The sequence below is a fragment of the Trichoderma gamsii genome, assembly GCF_001481775.2.
Source record: "Trichoderma gamsii strain T6085 chromosome Unknown Scaffold_30.2, whole genome shotgun sequence".
Classification (NCBI taxonomy): Eukaryota; Fungi; Ascomycota; class Sordariomycetes; order Hypocreales; family Hypocreaceae; genus Trichoderma; species Trichoderma gamsii.
Window position 1 is genome coordinate 383,272 of NW_020171367.1, and position 21,958 is coordinate 405,229.

Genomic DNA, 21,958 nt, shown 5'->3' on the forward strand with positions numbered 1-21,958 from the left:
CATTGATCCAGCATTAGTTTGTTAAATTATATTCTCAATTATCCATAAATTATATGTCTTGGTGATACACAGCTGTTGTGTTGATGCTTCCTTTAGTTTCGAATTTTAGAATGCTTGTCATTGTATGTGTTGTAACTCGTCGTTAATCACGGTTCTGCATATAAAAGCATGCTATCGCTCCAGACTATGTAATTTCATGCTTTGTTCATTTACAATTGCATTTGTACTGATAAGGTCTGCATATACACTAGTTGAGAGTACTACTGATGGCCCGGACTAGGAGGCACATCCCCAGTATCCCACGACTTTGGCTCAGGCCCCAACACAAATTCGAGAAGTCCACCTTTTGCAATGTCGCTATGCTCTAACCAGCTCTTGCTCCAAGGCTTACCATTAACTTTTAAGCTCTGGACAAAGAAACTAGTGTTAGATAATCCCTGTGCCTTGATCCGAAGGGTATAAGACCCCCCGACTGAAACCGAAATATCTTCAAACCATGGTGCTAGGATGAGATATACTGGCTGAGTTACCACTGGATACAGGCCGAGCATCTGCCAGAGCATCCAGCTGTCCATGGCGCCAGCATCGCTGTTACCTGGTAGGCCGTTTGATCCAGTAAAATAATTTTCGTCAATATTCACGCGAGACTGATTCACGGCTTTGTATTGGCGGCCTGGTAGGTAGTTATACAAGAATGGAGTGCCGAAGCTTGGTTCGTTGCCTAAATTTGATAACAAGAGCGATTGTGAGCGACTGCTATTGCTGCGACATCTATGCGATGCGATATTTCTAGACTTACCGGGATTGAATAGAGTTGTTCCAGAACCCACTCCCACACCTAAATCTGTTGTTCGAAGATCAGGCACAAACATTATGTCAAGGCGCTTTTCTGTGGCGTCGGCACCGCCCATCTTTTCAATAAGGCTTTGCATGTCAAATGGAACCGTCCATGTGTATTCTGTTGTGAGATTAGACACAAGAACATTGGATGATAGCTGGACAAATCATTACGTACCCCATGGAAGGCCTTCAGTCGTGTAAGATTCGTCTTGCGGAGCAATAGTTATCATTGTACCATTGGCATTGCGAGGACCAAGAAAGCCTGATGTATTATACTGATTGATCGCTGGATTCCAAAGATTCTTCCAGTTCCTGTAAAATTTGATTAGAAAGCAGTTAATATTCCATGATCCGGACTGAGACTCACCCTGATCTGTTCAAATACTTTTGGTAGTTATTTGGCGCTATGCCCTTCGCTATTTGGCTAACAGAGAAATCATTCAAGGAATATTCAACTGTACGACTGATACTCGACGAAAAAGTCGTTGATACATAGCCCAAGTTGATCCAATCAGGAAGTCCGCAGCGGCCTTGGTTATCGGTACAAGTTGAGTCCTCTGGATCATTGTTCGGAGGCGGGACAACTTCTGCATCAGTCCATACAGCCCTGTATCCGTCATTCCAGTCAATACCATCTGTGAATCCTTTGACATAGGCATCGGCCAAAACATTATCGGCATTGCTGCCGCCTTGTACTTTGCCGTTGTGGTTGCCGCTGCGACCATCTGGCATGAAGCCAACGTGCCGCCAGATATCAATGAGGGAGCGAATCATGCCAACGCCCCGTTGTGGCTGGACCAACAGATAGAAGCTATTGAGGCAGCGAAAAGTATCCCAGAGAGTGTAATAGTCGTCGTAATACGGCTCTGTGGAGTTCCATATTGGGTTCTCTCCGGTTCTGTCGGAAGGCATTTGGTGCATGCGATAAAGCGCAGAGTAGAAGAGTGTCAGGCGTGTCTCATTCTTAGACGGCTCTTGGATAGAAATTTTACTAAAAACATCATCGTTCCATACTTTCTTAGTGGCTTTTACAGTATCGTTTAGCGTCCAAGATGGGATTTCTTTCTGAAATGCACAAGCTTTCTCAACCGAGATGAATGATACTCCAGTCTTGGATTTGACAACTGTAGTTTTGGCAGGAAACTTGAAAACTGCTCCGACTCTGTCTCCAGAGTCGTCGCCGTCAGGACCACCCTGAACTCCGTGAGGGTTCGTTGATGCATTACCCCAAGTCACCGGCGTAGAAGGGCTTGGGGGATTATCAGGAGCATTCCATGGCCCAGAGAAGTACTGCCAGCTCGAAGGAGTGGAATCAAAGTCGTTGCAAAAGTATATTTTGTAATCGGATCCTGGTAGAGTAGTTAGCAAGAGACAAACTTCTGATGGGCTGATGAGAACTTGCCGACTCCCCAATTGATTCCTGTGCCTCCCCAGCCTCCTCTCCAAACTCCCCATCCCCGCACTCGCCGGCCTCCGTTTGTTACTTCAATTTGGCCATTGCTATATGACTGAGACTTGATGAACTCAGCTAGAGATGGCAAATTGTGCGATACATCCAGAAGAATGATGCGATCCGTGTTCTCTGGATACGTGTATTGGAAGAATCCAGCATGGTTAGATGCAGTAAGCTCAACTGTGACTCCATTTGCCAAATCAGAGCGGTAGTACCCCACAGCAGCTCTGTCCATTGAAACACGAGGCTGTTGGTAAGTCGTGTTATCGAGAACATTAATGCCTGCCAGAGTTGTGAGTGGCATGTGCCCGACGACACCGTATTTGGAAGCGCCTCCAATACCGCACTCATGAAAGCAAGTAAATGCAGTGACTAAGAATTATTGTTATTGGTATAATCCTGTGAGCTAGGTCCATAGTTCGAGCATACCGTTTCCATCTGGCGTGTATCCAGCAAAAGCGTTTGTGCTTGGATTCATCTCAGTGGTATCTGGCCCAAGTTTCACAACTCCAAAAGGCAAAGAAACCCCCGGAAAAGTGTCGCCCGAGTTGGCTCCCGTGCCATCTGGTCCAGCAGTTCCAATAAACGGATTCACATAGACAGATAGATCTTCATCTTGAGTGGGCACTGCGAAGGCGCTCAAAGTTTGGGCAAATACGCCCAGCGTCATCCAACCGAACATGGTGACGATTCTGCTCTGAGCAGCAGTAGCCACAGAGTCTGACGGGAACTTGAAGATGCTTCAAATTGGATGATCAGCACCATAATTTATGAACAAATGTTGGCGATTGTCTCTTGAGGGGAAAGCAAGTGGGGCGGACGAAAATCCGGGGACGGGCTTTATCTAGATCTCCAAAGGTGCCTTTATGCATATAATGTACCGACGGCATAATTCGGATCTGCATCAGCTTGTATAGAACATGGATCCTAAAATTTGTAAAGAGTTGTTACCTGGTCAAATCGATATACGGGCAACATAGTTAACCATTTTGAGAGATCATAAAATATATGCGATACATCGCGTAGCCAATGTCTAGCAAACTTTGGAAGTGAAAGAGAAATCAGACAAGACAATGCATATGATAGAGGCTTTGTTGGTCTACCGTATTATCAGTTCGTTAAACTAATGCACACTCTGTTAATTAATTGATGCGACAGAAGAAATGAGTTGCTGGTTATTACTGAGGAAAGCCTTGTTATCCTTTCTGGTGTCGATACTGGGGGTAGTGATACGGAGTTGCTGAAATGCGACTACAACAACGCTGAAGTATCACTTATGTAAGTAGGTTCCGCCAATGATTCAAGTGCAAAGAGACGAATCGTAATTTTAATGCATTAGTGAGCGATCACTTAACAAAAGTTCGTGTATAGTCTGCTGGGATTATTAACAAGTCTATGCTGCCTTTTACATTGCTTTTACCTCTAAATGTCTAGTGCTCCAGCCTGTATAAAATTGGGTCATGCTAAACTGAGGTATAACAAGTTTATGTCTTTACTACCATTATACATTTGCATAGGAAATCCAGCGTTAGATCTCTCGAGTCCATTTCTGAGAATCTAGCACCCCAAATACGATATCCGATAGCCATCGTTTGATTAGCTGAGCATACGATGCTGACTCTGCGGATGGAAGAGGGATGTGAATATCCTTTCCTCGATGGTGAATAATCTCAGCCGGCGCAATGAAATACTTTGAACAACATGTCAGCCATCTTAAGCTTCAGGTTAATCGATACTGAATTCTGAGATGACTTACCGCAGTTCCTGCTGCAAATGCCTCAATCAGTCGGCCTTCCTCCACTGCATCCTGTATCTCATTTATGGAGAAATCTCTTTCAACTGCTGTTAAAGGAGGGAGTGATTTCCCCTCATACTGCCACACAGACTGTTGGTTACGATTCGACCGTACTAAATCCAAGACACTATAGCGCGTCACGCCTTCTAATATTGTGCCATTGTCTAGACCCGCGGTGACGAGTTCAATATCGCCTTGTTTTGTCTTCCAGACAACAAAAAAGTTACTCGCGCCTGCTTCAGTAACAAATCCCTCGGGTCCAAATAGCCACAGTATTTGGTCGAATCCAGCCTGAAGGGCAGCGTCATGTGCAGGTAGAGTTGGCCCATAGTTGCCTCCAAGCTTCCTATTTCCGAAACCTCCAGGCCAAGCTCGGGCAGTGTCAGCTGGGGAAGTCAGCAATCTCATACCATTTCCTTTGGTGGAGAATCCTGGAAGCAATGTTGCAATGATGTATATCAGAGACTGTCGGGGCCTTTGCACACCAAGGGCAGCTGTTGTTCCTATGTGTGTTGGTCGTAGATATAGAGTTTGGCCTGTTTGTCCACTAGGTAGCCATTTCTCTGCTTGAAGCGCCCCGTACTGCATGATGATGGATTCAAGATGAGCTATATCGAATGAAGGCAATCCAACGCGAAGAGAAGACTTCAGCATCCGCTCGCAGTTGAGCTGCAGTCGGAAAACACGTAATCGGTCGTCGTATCCCCTGTAAATTTTGATACCTTCGAAGCATTCTGTTGCATATTGGAGGACACTAGCGCTAGGCATGATGGGAAGCGGCCCATAAGGTCGAATTTCGGGAGCCTCCCAGCCCGTTGCTTCGTCCCATTGCCAGATCATCATTTGTTCCGTGCAGTTTGTCTGTGGATCATGCAACGGCTTAATAGGGACGTTTACAGTAGCAGCAGCGTCATTGCTCTTGTTCAGGAGCTTCGGGTAACCGAACTTATCGTGATTCTGTTGGGGTGCCATAATGATAATAGGTTGCTGTTGTTGTGACGAATGGGAGTGGCATGTTCTTGTGAGGGGGAACAATTATGTCTATATAAAGCTTTGAGAGCTTTGAGATGACCCAGAGGCATTTTGAAAGCCGATGGTATCCATATGAGACTTCCAGAGGCGAAACAGCAAAACATTTGAACCCATCAACTCCATACGGTCTAACTAACTTGTCCAATTATGGCATATGAGTACATGTATCTAGCCGTACTGTGTGAGCGAAGGGAGCTCGCACGAGCGTATAAAAGAGCAACTCCAATGAAATCACAACGTTAGGATTTTCATTTGAGAGTCACTTGTTGGACATTATGTGGGGCGCGCCCTTTTGATGCTCTGTCGATGTATGCATGGCGATCCTTCCGTCCGAGAAGCAATGTCGCGATGCAATTCTCGTTATTTGATTACGTCAACCCTCTCGCTTTAATGCGGCAAGTCATCATCTAATCCTATTATGGATGCTTACCAATCACTAGCTTCCTCTTTCAGTCTCCAGTTTGTATGTTATCACAGACCGATGTCGGCCTGTTGCAACGAGAGTTATGCTCCATTTCATTCTTTCAGGAATGCTATACCGCTCATTTAATGACCACCAGTTGAGGAGTGTTTGGTCCGCGTTTCCAACCGAGGTTCTCCAGTTTTAAGATACGAGCTACTACGAGTCTAATCTCATGGTGGAGATGAAAGATTTCTTCGTACAGCTTACATGGCATGCGTGGGATGCTACGAGCCATCTAGCAAATGTTTCAAGTTTCCATCTCATAATTTTTAGTGACTTACAATAGCATGAACATATTTGACATAATTAGTATTTACGCTATTGAATTACGTGAGAACTTTTTAAAACTTCAACCAGCCCTAGTGCAGCTGCTCGTCAAACTATGTAAACCCACTATTCATTTTTAATTGAAGAATAGAGACTCCCAATATGAGGCAGAATCTCAACTGTAAACTCATCGCCTTCATGTAAATACTCAGTTGGCTCCATCGCCATACCAATGCCCGATGGCGTTCCTGTGAGGATGATTGTACCAGCAGGCAGCGTTGTTCCCCGAGATAACCAGCTGACAAGTGCGGGGATGGTGAATATCAAATCACTAAATATGCTGATGGTTAACATTGCTGATGAAGTAGAGAAAAAGTTAGAGAGGACAGTGGGGCTTACCTGAGTGGTGAATCTTGCATAACCTTGCCATTTTTGAGCCCACGGATGTGAAGTTTGCTTGGATCTGGTATAACAGATGGAGAAACTAGTGTAGGGCCGATAGGGCAGGACGTATCAAAGCCTTTACTGAAACACCACTGCGATTGCTCAAATTGGCTTTTTCGAGCCGAAATGTCATTCGATGCAGTGTATCCCAGAACGTAGGAAAGTGCATCATCTTCGCTCACATTTTTAGCAGCCTTGCCGATTACTACGCATAGCTCGGACTCATAATCAGCCGTGTCGTCGGCGAGTGAGAATGAAGGGATAATAGTCGAGGCAGGCCATGGGTCAGCTAGAGATGTTGCTGGCTTTCTACAAAGAAGGGGTGCCAATCAGCTTTGACTCCAATAAAGCCCAGATGGTGCTACTCACAGGAATACAACTGGTACAGAAGGTAGTGCAAGATTGGCCTCTTTCGCATGCTTTGCGTACTATAAGAGTTTTAGACGATTATCCAGTTTCTAAAAATCTGATTGAGACTCACATTTAAACCAATGCACCGAATAGTGCCAACTTCAGACATGACTAGTGGGGATAAAATGCGATCGATAGATTCGATGACACCTGTTTCTGAACCAGCATCCAAAACCGAAGTGCCACTAAAAACTTTTACTTTAACATCGTGGCCATTTCTGACTTCTTTGCCGACATCGATATCGAAGTCTAAGGGCTCTCCAATGAGAATGGAGTTTTGCTGCCCTCGAGGAACGAAACGGACAAGACCTGATAAGATATTAGTTATAAGCTGCCAATTCCGATGGTTGCCTGTATAGCGATCACATACGATTGAATGGCATTGGATGAATAGATACTCTGCAAAGCGGAGACGGTCTAGATAAACAGAAGATACTATGTGGACATTTCGTAACTTTGCGAGCAACAGAGCTTTATATAGTACAACATAACTGTTGCCGCAAATCTAGGTACTAAGCGCAAACAAGTTTCGGACAAATGGGTACTATCGGGCTACCTTGCTCAAGGCTAGGATCCATCCTCCACGAATATACTTACGCTCGGTCTTTACGGGGTTACGACACGCAGCACTGATGCCACAAGAAGAATGAACTCCTCCGATGGAGATAGCGATCTCGGCATACAGCCAGATGTGTCATCAAAATTATGTAATCACACAGTATCCAAACGACCCAGTAAGGCCCTGGCACATCGTCATTGTTGCTACGTATACATAGTAACCCAGTAGGTGTATAAGTCTAGCGAGCAGAGCTTTCATTTCCCATCTAAGCAGACTTTCCTTCTATATGTACAATGTCAACGTCTTTGCCTCCAACCTCGGTTCTCAGCGTCAATTCCTCGCCAGATGCAATCATCTTGTGCAACTCTTTAGCGCGCTTGACTGGAGTGGTCGTGTCGTCCATAAACGCAAGATCCACCAGCTCCAAGCTAAGTCCTTTAGTTTCTGGGAAGAAGAAGTAGATGATTGGGATAAAAGAAAAGTTGAAAACGGCGAAGATAATGTACGTTCGCCATCCAATGTTGGCAATACTTGATGGGACAATTTCCACCATTACGAAGGAGAATAACCATAGAGTTGCCGTTGCAAGGCCCATTCCCTTAGATCGATATTCGAGTGGTAATATTTCCGGCCCATAGACCTGTATCCTAATATTAGCACACCGGTCTGAAGAACGTTTATGGACTTCCCGGATGACTTACCCAGACGCCGCCCATAAATCCCCAGGTGAAAAAAGCTTGGTATGCAAATATCATGACGACGGCGACAATTCCAGAAGTGCGCGTGTTGACGGCAAGCATTGCAGCAACAACCGCCATAACCATTCCCATACAGCAAGCAGAGAGCATGAATAGTCTTCGACGCCCAACGCGCTCAATCAACCACCAAGTCAGCGTAGACGCTAAGAGGAACCATAACTGTAGGAAAATAGACATGAGCAGAGACAAATGTCGAGAGAAGCCAACGGAGTTTTGGAAGCTAGAGACATCAAACTCCAGTTAGTACCGCCCAAAATGGCTAATTTTCTTGACAAACTCACATAAAAGTGGTGTAGTAAGCTATTGGTGTACTCCCACTCAGATCTTGCATCAAGTTGACTACGCAAGCAATTATGACGCGACGGCGCGATTTGACCTTATCAGCCTTGAAAAGGTCTGTCCAACTTTTCTGAGAGTTTAGTTCCAGTAACAGCGCCTCTTTGATCTCCGCGATTTCAGCGGCTACGGACTCTCTGTCTGCCGTGTCTTTGAGCGCTTGGAGGACTGTCACAGTTTCTTCAATGCGATCCTTCATGATGAGATATCGAGGCGCTACACGTTGTGTTGTTAGTTTGACCGTTGACATGATATGCGTTGACCGCAACAAACATAGTCAGACTTACACTCTGGCATGAAAAATAAAAGAGCACTCATAAGAAGTGCGATTATCGACTGAAAGGCAATTGGGAAACGCCATGTGACGGGGCCAGAATAACTGTTCATCCCATAGTCTATCAAATTGGCTAGAAGCTGGCCGACAATGAGGAAGCTCAGAGAGCATGCCACCAAGGTGCCACGCACTTTTGCTGGCGCCGTCTCTGCTTGCCAGATTGCCACGTTACTAGAGATCAAGCCGAGGCCAATGCCAGCAACGATGCGGCCAACCATCAGCTGGCCAACGGAGAAACTGGAAGCCTGGAGGAGAGAGCCGACGGCAATGGCCAGCGTTCCAAAGTGTGCGAGGGTTCGACGGCCAAATCGTCCGCCTGCAGCTGCTGTAACCAGGGATCCAAAGAAGCACCCAAGCTCAAATAGTGAAGTTACCACGCCTTGGAGGGTAGAATCGAGATTGAACGTTGATTCAAAGTCAGGAGCAGTGAGTAGGCCGCCAATGACGCCATTGTCATATCCTATAATAAAGAAGTCGATTAGCAACGAAGTTCGCGCTCACTAGATGCATCCATTTGCAGCTGGATACAGAATAGATGGGGCGAAATACCGAAAAGTATGAAGCCCAAGCCACTGGAAACAGTAATTCCAGCCAGGAGCTTCTTGCCTCGTAGGCCAAGAAAAACCATTTTCGTGTATTTTTTGTAGGAATAGCTTTACCTGGTGTACCTGAAATTCTCGATACAAAGCATGGACCCAGCGGCTCGGTATGGCTCGGTATCATGCACAATATCGATCTCGACATGCGTTAGACATACTGCTCTACAGAATCTGGGGTAGTATTTAAAGTAAAGAAAATGCGGGGTAGATTAGCTTCTTGTGGAGAAACCGTGAAGACGAAAAGTATGGGGGCATTGTACAGACTCAAGGCATTTCATCAACATGCCAGGTCAATATCCCAGGTCGGTGAATTTCCGGCTCGGTAGACTAGCGATGCAGCTGTCAAGTGATTGGATTTATTGCCGGCGCTATGTAGAGCGATTGCCCCAGCCAATCATCTTACAAGTCTCGGCTCTATGTCTGGCTATTAAGCCGTGTGGCTGTTTCTAAGAATCCAAGTTTTGAGAGCTGCTATAAGACTATTTGAACTAGCATTGGACGCTAGGTTTGGGATACAGTATCAAGTTGGGAATAAGAATTATATGTTCAGCTTCTAAGGATGCCGAAGCAGCGAAACGTAAACAGCCACCTTTGTCCATTTACTAGAAATATTTCTTCAGCAGGCATGATGGCGCATATCCGACGGATGTAATTCTAGAAATGAGCCAATGGCAATAAGTTGCTCGGCAGTATTGCGCATCATTTCCCGAAATGCCAAAAATCCCACTTCGACCTTGCATTTAGCACTGCATACTATTGATGTTTGCCTTTTAGCCGCAGCAGACCGGATACCTGGAGCCGATACCATGTGCAGAGGGAAAGCATGCAAGGTTTTGTGTGAGTAAGTAAATGCGAATATTAATGATCCTATTAGGTGAAGGAAATTAATTATAGAACATTTGACGAAAGAGAATCAGTAGCATGTTAAGATAAACACGCCTCGTAGCCTTGAGGAGTTGATGGAAAGGCACAGGGTCTTTATTTTGGTGCCCGTAGCCATCTTCATTTGAACATCTAATCAGTTATGGTGACTAGCTATAGAATTCGGCATCCAAATAATCATCTTATAAGTTACTTGCTCGCCCCTTCACTGTCTCAAGTATGGTCGAATGGTCTGCATCATCTCTCATTAAATTGGGAGGATCCTGATTTACATCGAATGACTTTCAGTTTACTATGTTTGAGTATCTGGCTATCTAACTATCTAACTATCTATACAAGATAAAACTTTACATCTCTTGCGCTTTTTGAAGATCCGGTTCTCGTCGTTGCGACATATTATGAACAAGAATGTTACATGCATGGGAAGTCAACCCTCTCCACTATTGAAACGACGACTGTCGCCGAATGAAATGGTTTGCAACTTCAAGCAGATTGTGCTGCATGCTCTATGGCCGTCTTAAAAAAAGAAATGAGAGCAACCGGGCCGTCTTTGTGTCTCATCAGGGCTCCCATTTTTAGACCGTCGTTGATATGCTCCACTGCGCGTTTGAACATATCCTCTTCATACTCGACAACGGCACGATCAATATCATCTGTGCCATGGGCTGCAATCTTTGTGGCCAGAGAGAGTGCATCTGCCATGGCGCAGTTTACACCTTCACCATTGGGAGTTGCGACGTGGGCTGCATCTCCAGCCAATGTCAGGCCAGCCACAGACTTCCAGCTCATGGCTTCAGGAGGCATGTAGTACAAAGACCAGGGACGAAAGTCTTCCGAATGACGAATCATATCTTTTAGCTCATCTGCCCAGTCCTCGAAGAATTCCGAAGAGAGAAATAATTGACGGGCGGACTCGGTATCAGTCAAGTCCACAGTGCCACCTCGCACAAAGTCTTCAGGGACCGTAATACCGAGATAAATCCTGTAAGAGCCGTCACTTTGACGTTGAGTAACGATCTCCTTTGAAGAACCCAGACACGCCAAACTGCCATGGCCAACTTTCGAAACCATTGTAGGGTGAAGAGGGTTGCCTGGGTTTATTCTCGATTCGATGTAGTGATTGCCCGAGTATATTGGCTTTGCTTGTGTAATCTGCGAGTGAAGCTGTTAGTAATTGAAAGAGAGAGACAAACGAGAAGAGAAGAGAAGTCGTATAACAAGGCTGGTTAACGTACCGATGCTCGCACTTTGCTCCAGGCCCCATCTGCACCAACCACTAGCTTGAATCCAGAAACCGATGCACCATTTGTAAACTCAAGCACATGGCGTCCATCCTTATCCGTGGTTACACTCTTGAGCACATGATTCCATCGGATTTTCTCACTCGGAATAGAGTCTACTAGAATCTGACGCAGCTGTATGCGATCAATCTCAGGCGCATCACGTCGTCCGCCTTCCGGAGGTTGAAAGACTCGCTCTCCTCGCTGGTTTGCAATTCTAAACACAGTATCTTCGTATCTCGCATATTTCAAGAACTCTTCGAAAAGTCCTGCTTCTTTCAATGCAAGCTGTCCGGTCCCAGCATGAATATCCAGGCTGCCTCCTCTGCGAACAGAAACGTCGGATTTATCGCGCTCATAGACCACGTAGTCGATGCCTTTGCGCTCCAGAAGGCGTGCTAAGGTCAAGCCACATGGCCCACCACCGATAATGGCAACGCTGGGAGACATGCTGCAGCGGTCGTATTAGGCTCTCGAGGCAAAGATGGTGAAAATGGCTTGGGTTTGCTGCTGTGCAGATGAAATGGTGCTCTTTGCAGGCTTGTGCCATGTGCTGGGCGATATAGCCTTTATATAGATGTTTAGTTCAGACATGCTAACAAGTAGATCGCTTCAATATCGCAATCTTTCGGAGTCCAAATGTGTTGAATGAAGGGCTCTACAGTGGCGGCGAGATGTGCGACTTACCCGGGCTCCTGGATCTACTTAGTTAGGGGCGCTTCTCGGGACCGAGAGTTGCTTTCGGGTGCCACATCCGAATTTCCTCTGCCCTACGAGTGCAGCGGGGCCGATTTTCTCCCATTGGACTACCTGTACATGATGCTGCATGTTCATCAGATTAAAAGTCCTATAAACTAGTTCAGTAATAAGTGATATTAAACTTTATTCATTTAAGCTTATACCGTGAATCATTTTCACAATGATGCCTCTATTGCACTGGACGAAATCTGCATACCTCGGTCTTTGCACTTTTATCAGTGTTGCATTCATCTATGTACACTACTTACCGCACGCGCTTACCAAACCTCTAAATTATCTTCCCTTTCAAAGAAGCATTGTGAGTTGCTGTTCATTCTTGACTTCCGTGCAATTCGTACGATTTACAACTTGCTTCTCAATAAACTAGCACATTTTGAGGCGTTGCCAGACCGCGTTTCCGTACCAAACCTTGCTGCAACGCGCATGTGCCTATTGAGAAGTTATGACCCACAAAGTGCGTTAATGCAACACGAAAAGTTGCGCCAGGCACAGATTATGGCACAATGCAAGTCAACACAATTCCAAATGGAGTTCGGGAAACAATAGAGCATTCTTTCTCATACACAACTATCTCAAGCTCGGGATCTTCCAGCCATGCATCTCCATGAGAGGTCGTAAATAAGAGTAATAAAGACCTGACCAGTCAAAGCCTACAAGCGTACTGTATAAGCTAACATGCATCTCCCAAGCCATTGGTATCCAGCAATAACCATTGCTAAAGGCGTGGTCATTCTAACTTCAGTCTGAAAAAGAGATTTGACAAGTCGTATTAGAGTCTGATACTTGAAAATTAGAAAGACTTGACCGATTGGCTGATACGCTTCATTGACCACCATTCACTATTGCTGCCATTAGGGATGCCTCGCCTTTGACCTCGCGGCCAGGCCACGCGATTTACTAGGATCCGTAGTTCGTAAACGTAAGGGTATGTTGGCCTGAGGACGAATTCCATCAATGCATGCGTCGATATAAATTCCAGCTGCCTTCCATCCTACTTCCTTTTCCCTTTCATTCCTCTGACTTCATTCTTTTTCTCCCTGGCTCTCAACTTTTCGTCAACAATTACTACCACAAGTGGAGTTTAATTCTACAAGATCATCTCTTCAAAAAAATGAAACCTGCACTCGCAATGGCAACTCTCGCCTCGGCCTCTCGGACGCAACGTTCGACGCTGATTCGCAACGCTCCTACTATATTCAATCTTCATCACCAACACCAGAGGAACCGAGTCATCTTCAATGGACATACTTCTTTGAGAACATTCTCTGCTCAATCCTCGCTTCTCAACCAAGAGCAAAAGGACAACGAGCTCCCCAAATTTAGCTTTGAGGGGCTTGGTATGAGCAAGAACTCCAGGATCTTTGTTATTGTGGTGTTGAGCATTTTTGGAACTATTGAGACCTGGGTTTGGTGTAAGGGTATTTATCGCTGGTGGAATGGACCTTCAGAGGAAGAGAAGAGTCGAGTAGAGGCTTCTCATAAATAGGCTTTGGCGAACAGAGATAGCGGCTTTGAGATTCTGGACAAATTTATTGAAGTAGAACGGCGCAATACAAATCTCCTTATCACCAAACCTACCTATGTAACACAGCGCTTGTACTCAATAAAACGCATTGCTATATAACAAGTGGTAATGACCACCAACGTTCACTGTTATCCGAAGTTTGTCGTAAATAAGACCATATAAGTATTCATGTTATACCGAACTTACATATCATGAACGTCGTAAATCCCATGATACCTTCGAGAGGTGCTATCAAGAAAGAGGGTAACAATTAAAGTTGCTTCTGAGTCAGTGATGAAGATAGGTACCATCAGTGCGTGGTATACTTAGCAAGCAATACTAATTTCGTGGATTATCGTGTACCCTTGTCAAGAAAGAGACTTAATCCTGCCATTAGAGGTTAGCGTAAGAAAGAAATGAGCTGCTATTTGACACACGATACCCCTGGCTAGCGGCCCCTACTTGGCTTGTTTAATAGAGCTCGAGCAATATGTAGAGCTTCCGTATGAGACACAATTATGTCAAGGCATCTAAGTTGATATAATGTTTCTTCATGAGCATTGCATGCCTGGGCAAAAGAGAAGACATTTTCTAGGAGAGATTGGCGACTCAATTGTTACGTCTCTTTTTAGTCTCATGACATTTTCTTGCGCAGCACAGCTTTAGTATGCTGTAGTGGGCTTCATGAATCCCAAAGCCATTTATTTATACTATATGTATGTGTATGACCTTCTTCAGAGGCAAGTAGGTATACCCCATTCCAATGCATGCGTAATACATAGCAACTGGTAGCGAAAAGCTTGGAGATACTGTCTACTTTAGAATGGCTTTCCATCGATTCTGTTCCGAACTGCTTCTTCCAGAGTCTGCAGTTGACCATCGAGCCCAAGAGCCTCGTTATCCAGCTTGTCGTATACCGCGCCACCTGTAACCCAGATACGTCGCAGCGCCGCTACAACTGCCAACGGATTACCTTCGTCCCAAAACTTCTTCTCAACGCTCTTTACATCTTCGAGCGGGACATAGGTGACGTTGAACTTTTCGCCGAGCTGCTTTTCGAACTCAGCAAGAACCTGATTTGACGACTTTGTGAAGGAAGCAATCTTCAACGCCTTGCCAACAGATACTTCTGGGCGTTGTAATGCAGCCACCACTCCTTTACCAACGCTATGTTGAAATGCCACAATTAGCTCCTATCATCAGTCAAACAGGTTGCCATAACTCACTCATCCATAGCGGTGAAGCCAATAGGCTGCTCGCCATCTTCAAGCAGAGTTGCTTCTCGCTTCTGTATGTCAAAGCCGCTCACTGAATCTTTAGGAACCCACATCTCAATGTATGGCCCTACAACCAGGTACGTCGGCTTCAGATTTTTTATCTCTTCAGCAAACATCTTGCGAACTGCCCGTTTGAACGTATGAGGTTTTTCATTTGCGCTGCTGGGGTTGTGCTCTGGATCAGTGCCGTATTCTGAAGGGAAAAACCACCGCACGGATTCAGACGCGTCCGCTTGCTTAATGAGCTCAAATTGATACTGTAGAGCCCCTCTGCCAAGGCAGCTGATGGCGGTGTCAATGCCTTGGTAGGCATTTTTAATTTCCGTCGAGTCTTTAATATCACCAACGACAACTGATACTCCCGCGGCTTTCCATTTGTTCAAAAGTTCAGCCTTGGTGGACACTGTGTTGGCAGAAGTAAAAATCGAAATTTGAGGGAACGGAGGCTTAGCGGTGATGAGCCGATTGACGATGTATTTGCCAATGTTGCCTGTGGCACCGAACACCAGAATATGCGAAGGCTTAAAGGACGCCATTGTGTCAATTGTGATTGTAACCAAAATAGAAAACTAGTTACAGGCAGTTATAAGAAAGAAAGATTAGGTCTATTATACTTTTGACGATCTCTAGCAAAAAGTGATATCGCGTCAACTATTAGTCATTTACCACAAGTGAGGGGTATCCACGTCGCAATCTCCCGTCGCAATCCGAGCGTTTGCCGCATTAGGCTTATTACCAAACAAAATCCGTATGCAGTCATCTCAGCTCTTTGGAATCTCATCTCAAACTGAGCCATGAGGCTTCACAACCTTCCCATATCAGGCAACTTTTACTTTCCTAAACCTCTTCTTTCTCCACCTTGGCGGCCGGTGCTGGGGGAGGGAATTTGGGCGTGTATTTGCTGTTCTTACGAATCTGGGCGCCCTTGAAGTAGAAGATAACGGGCACAGGCGCAAGCACAGCGGCAACACAGCCCAGCAGTGTCATTGCCCATTGGATCCCCATGCCCTTGAACATGTAGGTTGCGAATAGAGGGAAGATGGCACCGAACGCCGACCGCAAGAACGTATTGGCTGCTAGTGCTGAGGCCGCAAACTACATGTCCACCGCGTTAGTGATGAGTCAAATCATGTTTAGGGGAGCGTAGGTGCAATCACCATTAAGTAGGCGTCGATGATATAATTAAACGCCTGCAAAAATACCATTGATATGCCAAGACCGGTCACGAAGCCGCCGATGGTGGGCACGATCCAGTGGACCTCTTTTCGGTATCCCGACCATCCAAGCCAAAACATGCCGCCGGCGAAAAGCACAGCTCCAACCATGGCCTCGGGCATCCGCCACTCAGGCACAGGCATATTCTTGTTGGTCACAAGCTTGCGCGTGTAGCTCGGCGCACGTAGCGTCATGATAATACCTGTTACAATGCAGCCAAGCACGGCACCCAGCTCTGGAAGTCCGCTAACGCCAGGCTTCATGCCGTAAACTCCTTGAAAGATTTGGGGATACGCGGTGAGAAAGAGATACAAGAGGCCATAGATGAATGCAGAGTAGAGACTAGAGCAAGAAAACAATTGTTAGCTTTGCTCAGCAATAGGATATGAATAGTATGGGCATACCTCATAAGTAGGACAATAGGCTCGACGACAAGCATACGGAAAGGGCGCATGAAGTAGCGCTCAACCATTTCACCGAGGTCGACATCAGTTTCCTCTTGCTTGGCATGGATCGCGTAGTTCTTCGTCGCCCTTCGCAACTTGGCTGCCTTCTTAGCCAAGATAAACGGAGCGTTGGTTTCTTGTACAAAGATCAAGTTCAGTACTGCAGCGGCAGAAGCCAGGATTCCTGTCAGATATTGCGTCCATCGCCAGCCAAGGTGGCTTGTCACAATGAAGCCACCAATAAAGGGCGCGCACATTGGGCCAATGAAGACGCAAATGGTAAACCATGTCACCTGATGTACATGACTTAATAAAATTCAACACTATTAGAGGCGTTTATGTGAGTTCTTACAGCAATACCGCGCGTCTTGTTATCAAACAAATCAACAAACACGCCGCCACCCACGGCAAGCGGAGCGGTCCCAAAGAATCCTGCAAAGAACCGGTTGATCATGATGCTTTGAACGTCCTTGGAAACTGCCACGGCAAACTGGAAAATTGCAGTTCCAAATGCGGCGATAACAAGGGGTAATCGCCTTCCTTTGATCTCAGAAAGCGGTCCCCATAGCAGTGGCCTACAGAAGTGTTAGATACGATCTCATACCAATGAGTGATGGATAAATGGGACGGTGCTCAAATGAGGTTGTCAATCAAAGCGAAGACATACCCTGCTGAGAATCCTAGCACATAGAGTGTTACTCCCAACGTGGCAACTTCTGATGAAATATGGTACTTTTGTGATATCGTTGAGATGGCGGGAGAAAAGATGCCGCTTCCAAAGGTGGTGATGAATGTAGTGGACGCGATTATCAATACTATTCCCCACCTACTTCCGTTAGAAGGTTATCTCAAGTGTTTCTTTTGTTCGTGTACTAACTTTCTCTTCATAGACCAGTTTTGGGGATGGGTAGGGTCAGATGGTCCATCAAATTCCACAAGATAGCTGTCTTTGTCCAAGAGATCTTGAGGATAAGGCTTTCCGGCGCCCATTGACAGAGTCGACGATGCTTCTTGGCTAGACGTGGGATGATGTTGGCCATCGAATGCCTCTAGTCGCTTCATGTCTAATGTATCTTGTTCCACATTACTCGAAATCGTATCATCTCTGCTGAGTTGCTGCTCTGACTTGGATCGAAGTCCTTCCTCGTTGGAATGGACTTTGGCCATCTCGACCTCGTTATCCATAGAGCTGAGTTTCTTGTCTTCTACTAAAGAGGGTATCTTCTTCTCGAGCCTTGAGACTTATAAAGTACTTGTTCAAAAGTGGATTTTAAGAATGTCGACTGTATTGGCAATGATTATGAAGGTTAGGGATGCATAGACATGATTCAGAGGTTACGCTGCAGCAATGTTATATAAGGTAGGCAAACGAAAGCATTTTCATTCTACATCTAGTTTCTGCATCTAGTTGATGTATAATACGATGAAGCTATGCTGAAAAAAGATCATCATTACTAACTTTTCTTCCTTTTTCATGAACCATCGTGTAGTTTTGTAAAATTTCTAAGCAAGATGAATAACTCTAGGCGCATAATTTAGGAATTCGGGGAGCTCGGGAGAGTCGGGAGAGTCGGTAGCTCGGATTCGGGTGCTCGCTCATTTCTTCTCTGGTTTTTCTAGCGCTCGTAGCCTCATTCATTAATACGGGAGTCCTGAGTCAGCTAATGTTTGGGCCAAGTTACTGAAAGTCGAAATCTGTTGTTGATGTGAATTACCTTAATTGGAATTAGCCATTTGCGGCAATACTATTGCTCTTCAGCTGACTTTCAGGCACAGCGCTCTCAAAGCTTAAGAAGAATCCATGCTAGGCATTCTTGAATTTCGGCGTTATTGCTGTTTGTGTCGTTCTAGTTGTGAGAAACGTAGCTGGTGACCGGTTTATTTTTCGCTAAACAAAATGCTATGTCATTGAAAATGAGATACGACAGGCAGGAGGCCAGAACTTGAAGTCTAGTGTAGCGGTGGACTACGGCTCGGGGCGAGAGGCCGTAAGCGCACACCAACCGTCAACACCATGCCCATACGCGCAGTGCCAATGACGTGGTAGCGGCTATCGATTCGTATCTCCATACGTCCAGGGCATCTGATCATGCTGACCACAAGCATGAGACTTTGTAACTCTTGATACAAAGTACAGCATAGTCTGAGGGGAAGGACCCTTGACCACTAGACATTTTATGTGTGCATTTTTACTCCTCGCCGCTGCTGTTGCTATTGACAATATCAGTACGAAGACTATTCAGCCCGGAAATATCTTTACCTAAGAATTCTGATATGTAGCCTTGATAACCAGCAAATAAATGATAGTATGCATTGATAAATTTCCCAATTAGATATCTTTATCAGAAGCTATTGTCACTAAGATAAGTCATCCTTTAAAATCATGAAAAAAAAAATCCATGCCCATATTCAGCAATTGAATGGCAGGAATCAAAACAGAAGAAAAAGAAAGAGCATAAGAAGAAACAGACGAGAAGAGCTTCGGCTTTCCTCGAGATTTTGTTTTGAAAATAGGGTCTACATGTCTGTAGACTGTCTGGCTACCTACCTTAGTTAATAGGGTAGGAGTTGGCCCACCACTGAAAGAGCAACATCCGCCCCTGCGCAGGAACTCTATCCTGCTTTCTCTTTTCCTATGGCTTCTCTTAAACAATGATTGTTTTCTCTTGAAGGGTCTTTTTTTCTTTCTTTTTGATCCTTGAATTCCAAGGATCCTCATCTCTTTCTCCTCACTTATTCTACTGCACCATTACCTATGCGCTGCGCTTGTAATAACTTAGTAATATGCAAGCTCTCAGCTAGAGGGGTTAGCGTACTGCCTATTCCGCTCATTCTTTCAAACTGACGTAATGGTAAGCGGCTCTCGGTGGTGAATAAAGCACGAAGGAATCGGTAACGCGGCGTAGGCGTTCAATCCTATCGCCGCGAACCCGCATCGGACTCGGCTGATAGGTCGAATCGCTTGGATAGCTGCTTCGGTGCTGCGAAGAAAACTAACTCGCTTCAATTCTGTTTGCTGCAAATTTGTCAGGAAAAGCTAGTGGCGGGCAACTGGTAAGCTTTTTACAAGCGTCCGAGTTGCCCGAGGCAGCCGATGCTTGAGAAAGCCTCAGTGTATGAGATGATGCTATCGGGAAGAATTGCCCAATTCTGATGCCAAAAATACCAGTGATATGATGTGGCTTTTGTATAAATTAACCTGTGCTCGCAACTCATTGAGAAGACTCTTAAACAGCTAACATTCATGAGAATTGAAGAACATTCATCAAAGACTAAAAATTCTGACAACCTCACCATGTCTAAGACAATGCGCGCCGTTGGTAAGATGCCAATATCCCACCCATAGATTCAATGTTCATTTCCAATTCTTACTCTTCGGTGCGATAGACATCAAGGGCGATATTGGCCCTGCAGAGTCGCTTTATATCACTGAAATTCCCAAGCCAGTGCCTAAAGAAGGACAGGCTGTGGTAAAAGTTAAAGCTTTCGGTCTCAATCGCGCGGACATTATGCAGCGTGATGGAGAATATCCTGTTCCACCCTGGGCCGGCAAGATTCTGGGATTGGAGTTTTCTGGTATCATAGAGGAGCTGGGAGAAAACAGCGAAGCATCGTTCAAGGTTGGCGATGAGGTGTTCTCTTTGACATACGGAGGTAAGAAGGTTTCCAGTGAGACATGACGTGGAAAATACATTGGCTGAAAACTTAAATTCTAGGGGCGTACGCCGAGTATGTTGCTGTTTCAACACACATGTTGATCCATAAGCCCGCTCAGCTATCATGGGAACAAGCTGCAGGCATCCCCGAGGTAAGTTTCAAATGGTTTATGGGCTTCGAGACTGCCTTGGTGGAAGCTGACCCATCTCACAGACCTGGCTCACAGCGTCAAAGATCATGTACATGATTGGAGAGTTCACGCGTGGTAAATCTATTCTGTGGCACGCTGGCGCATCTGGCGTTTCCATTAGCGGGATCCAGCTTTCTGTTGCTGGTGGTGCCTCTGCCGTCTACGCAACAACGCGGTCTGATGAAAAGAACGATTTCTGCGTTAATACACTGGGCGCTACCGCGGCTTTCAACACCACAGATCCGAACTGGGTCGATCAGGTTTTGAAGGCAACTGATGGGAAAGGCGTCGACATCATCGCCGATTTGATCGGACCCGATGTCTTTGCTGAAAATCTCAAGATCGGCGCCAAGGATGCCAGGATTGTGCTGATCGGATTGATGAGCGGGACGACATTCAAGAAGGAATTTGATATGGGGCTCCTTGCCTTCAAGAGAATTCGATACGAGGGCTCAACTTTGAGAAGCAGAGACGAAGAGTTCCAGCGTAAGCTGAGAGATAAGTTTGTTTCGGAGGCGCTCCCTGACTTTCTGGCTGGGAAATTCAAAATCTACATTGAAAAGGTCTATCCGTGGGAACAGATTGTCGAGGCGCACAAGCTGCTGGAGACGAACAAGAGCATGGGGAAGATTATATGCACTATCAACTAGACGATGCTGAAAGGTTGGCCTATAATTCTCTATCGTGCGGATGTTTGGAGCTGGGTGATTGGAAAATTCATTGAGTAATATATATATATATCTGGGAGGCTTGGTAATACAAAATAAGCTTAAAAATTTACAAATGCTTAAAATTTCATGCGCAGATATGCATATGCGCGTCGAATTCCGCTAGAGGCATCTTAGATGAGGATACACGACCGGCCATCGAAAGACCTGGGCGATTGCTATCCGAGACTTATAACGCCAACTCGCCGAGAAGCTAATTCGGACAAAGCTCGCAAACGAAGACACAGCCGACATTGCGACTGCAAGTTTACGCGAGGACACAGTACTAGTATTAAATAGGCATTTGAGACTAATTTGATCAACCGGAACCGACTGCTGGATTGGAAAGCGAAAATAGAGGGAGATCACTCAGAGTTGCGCAATGCGGCCAAGTGTATCTCGTGAGGTGGGGATACGCTGTCACTCACATGCAAGAGATACGCAGCAGGATTTTTACGCTGAATTTTTAGTGCTTAGTTCAAATAATTCCACGACGACGAGCTGAACTTATTCTCCGATTACGGAACCCCTGCGTTGGAACCCCCCTGTATGGAAGTAAGAGTTCGCCTTGATGTCGGGGATAATTTATTCTACGCGCTTCACGCTTGATTGCCGACTACTACCTTGGTAATATGCATATGTTTTGGACAAAACGCCAAGGGAATGAGTGCTCGCGTGTAGATAACGTCCTATCAGATGCAGGGGTGCTATTTCTTGCTTGGCTGCATAAACACTACTCTTATCTCGCCA

General features: G+C 45.6%; 8 protein-coding genes across 8 annotated transcripts; 2 read left to right on the forward strand and 6 right to left on the reverse strand.

Annotated features, from left to right (window-relative positions):
* Positions 1-260: 260 nt before the first annotated feature.
* TGAM01_v207876 (glycosyl hydrolase) lies at positions 261-5,060 on the reverse strand (the record flags this gene model as incomplete). The annotated part of the gene is made up of 8 exons (XM_024550193.1): positions 261-721; positions 800-958; positions 1,016-1,152; positions 1,208-2,137; positions 2,218-2,665; positions 2,723-3,033; positions 3,904-3,983; positions 4,050-5,060. 8 exons carry the CDS (start codon positions 5,058-5,060, stop codon positions 261-263), a joined length of 3,537 nt encoding a protein of 1,178 aa, XP_024405088.1.
* A 916-nt stretch (positions 5,061-5,976) lies between these two features.
* TGAM01_v207877 (hypothetical protein) lies at positions 5,977-7,088 on the reverse strand (the record flags this gene model as incomplete). Its single annotated transcript, XM_024550194.1, has 5 exons — positions 5,977-6,181; positions 6,250-6,603; positions 6,664-6,722; positions 6,776-7,014; positions 7,076-7,088. The coding sequence occupies 5 exons, from the start codon at positions 7,086-7,088 to the stop codon at positions 5,977-5,979; spliced, it is 870 nt and encodes a 289-aa protein (XP_024405089.1).
* A 441-nt stretch (positions 7,089-7,529) lies between these two features.
* On the reverse strand, positions 7,530-9,320 carry TGAM01_v207878 (hypothetical protein; the record flags this gene model as incomplete). Its single annotated transcript, XM_024550195.1, has 5 exons — positions 7,530-7,904; positions 7,966-8,242; positions 8,304-8,574; positions 8,646-9,188; positions 9,242-9,320. The coding sequence occupies 5 exons, from the start codon at positions 9,318-9,320 to the stop codon at positions 7,530-7,532; spliced, it is 1,545 nt and encodes a 514-aa protein (XP_024405090.1).
* A 1,336-nt stretch (positions 9,321-10,656) lies between these two features.
* Positions 10,657-11,903, reverse strand: TGAM01_v207879 (hypothetical protein; the record flags this gene model as incomplete). Its single annotated transcript, XM_018805259.1, has 2 exons — positions 10,657-11,325; positions 11,409-11,903. The coding sequence occupies 2 exons, from the start codon at positions 11,901-11,903 to the stop codon at positions 10,657-10,659; spliced, it is 1,164 nt and encodes a 387-aa protein (XP_018661430.1).
* Positions 11,904-13,341: 1,438 nt separating this feature from the next.
* On the forward strand, positions 13,342-13,698 carry TGAM01_v207880 (hypothetical protein; the record flags this gene model as incomplete). The annotated part of the gene is made up of 1 exon (XM_018805258.1): positions 13,342-13,698. One exon carries the CDS (start codon positions 13,342-13,344, stop codon positions 13,696-13,698), a length of 357 nt encoding a protein of 118 aa, XP_018661429.1.
* An 836-nt stretch (positions 13,699-14,534) lies between these two features.
* On the reverse strand, positions 14,535-15,529 carry TGAM01_v207881 (isoflavone reductase family protein; the record flags this gene model as incomplete). The annotated part of the gene is made up of 2 exons (XM_018805257.1): positions 14,535-14,883; positions 14,943-15,529. The coding sequence occupies 2 exons, from the start codon at positions 15,527-15,529 to the stop codon at positions 14,535-14,537; spliced, it is 936 nt and encodes a 311-aa protein (XP_018661428.1).
* A 301-nt stretch (positions 15,530-15,830) lies between these two features.
* On the reverse strand, positions 15,831-17,821 carry TGAM01_v207882 (MFS transporter, DHA1 family, multidrug resistance protein; the record flags this gene model as incomplete). The annotated part of the gene is made up of 6 exons (XM_018805256.1): positions 15,831-16,088; positions 16,151-16,550; positions 16,613-16,947; positions 17,007-17,229; positions 17,322-17,480; positions 17,532-17,821. The coding sequence occupies 6 exons, from the start codon at positions 17,819-17,821 to the stop codon at positions 15,831-15,833; spliced, it is 1,665 nt and encodes a 554-aa protein (XP_018661427.1).
* A 2,077-nt stretch (positions 17,822-19,898) lies between these two features.
* On the forward strand, positions 19,899-21,151 carry TGAM01_v207883 (zinc-binding dehydrogenase; the record flags this gene model as incomplete). Its single annotated transcript, XM_018805255.2, has 4 exons — positions 19,899-19,974; positions 20,042-20,308; positions 20,371-20,462; positions 20,525-21,151. The coding sequence occupies 4 exons, from the start codon at positions 19,899-19,901 to the stop codon at positions 21,149-21,151; spliced, it is 1,062 nt and encodes a 353-aa protein (XP_018661426.2).
* Between the last annotated feature and the right edge of the window lie 807 nt (positions 21,152-21,958).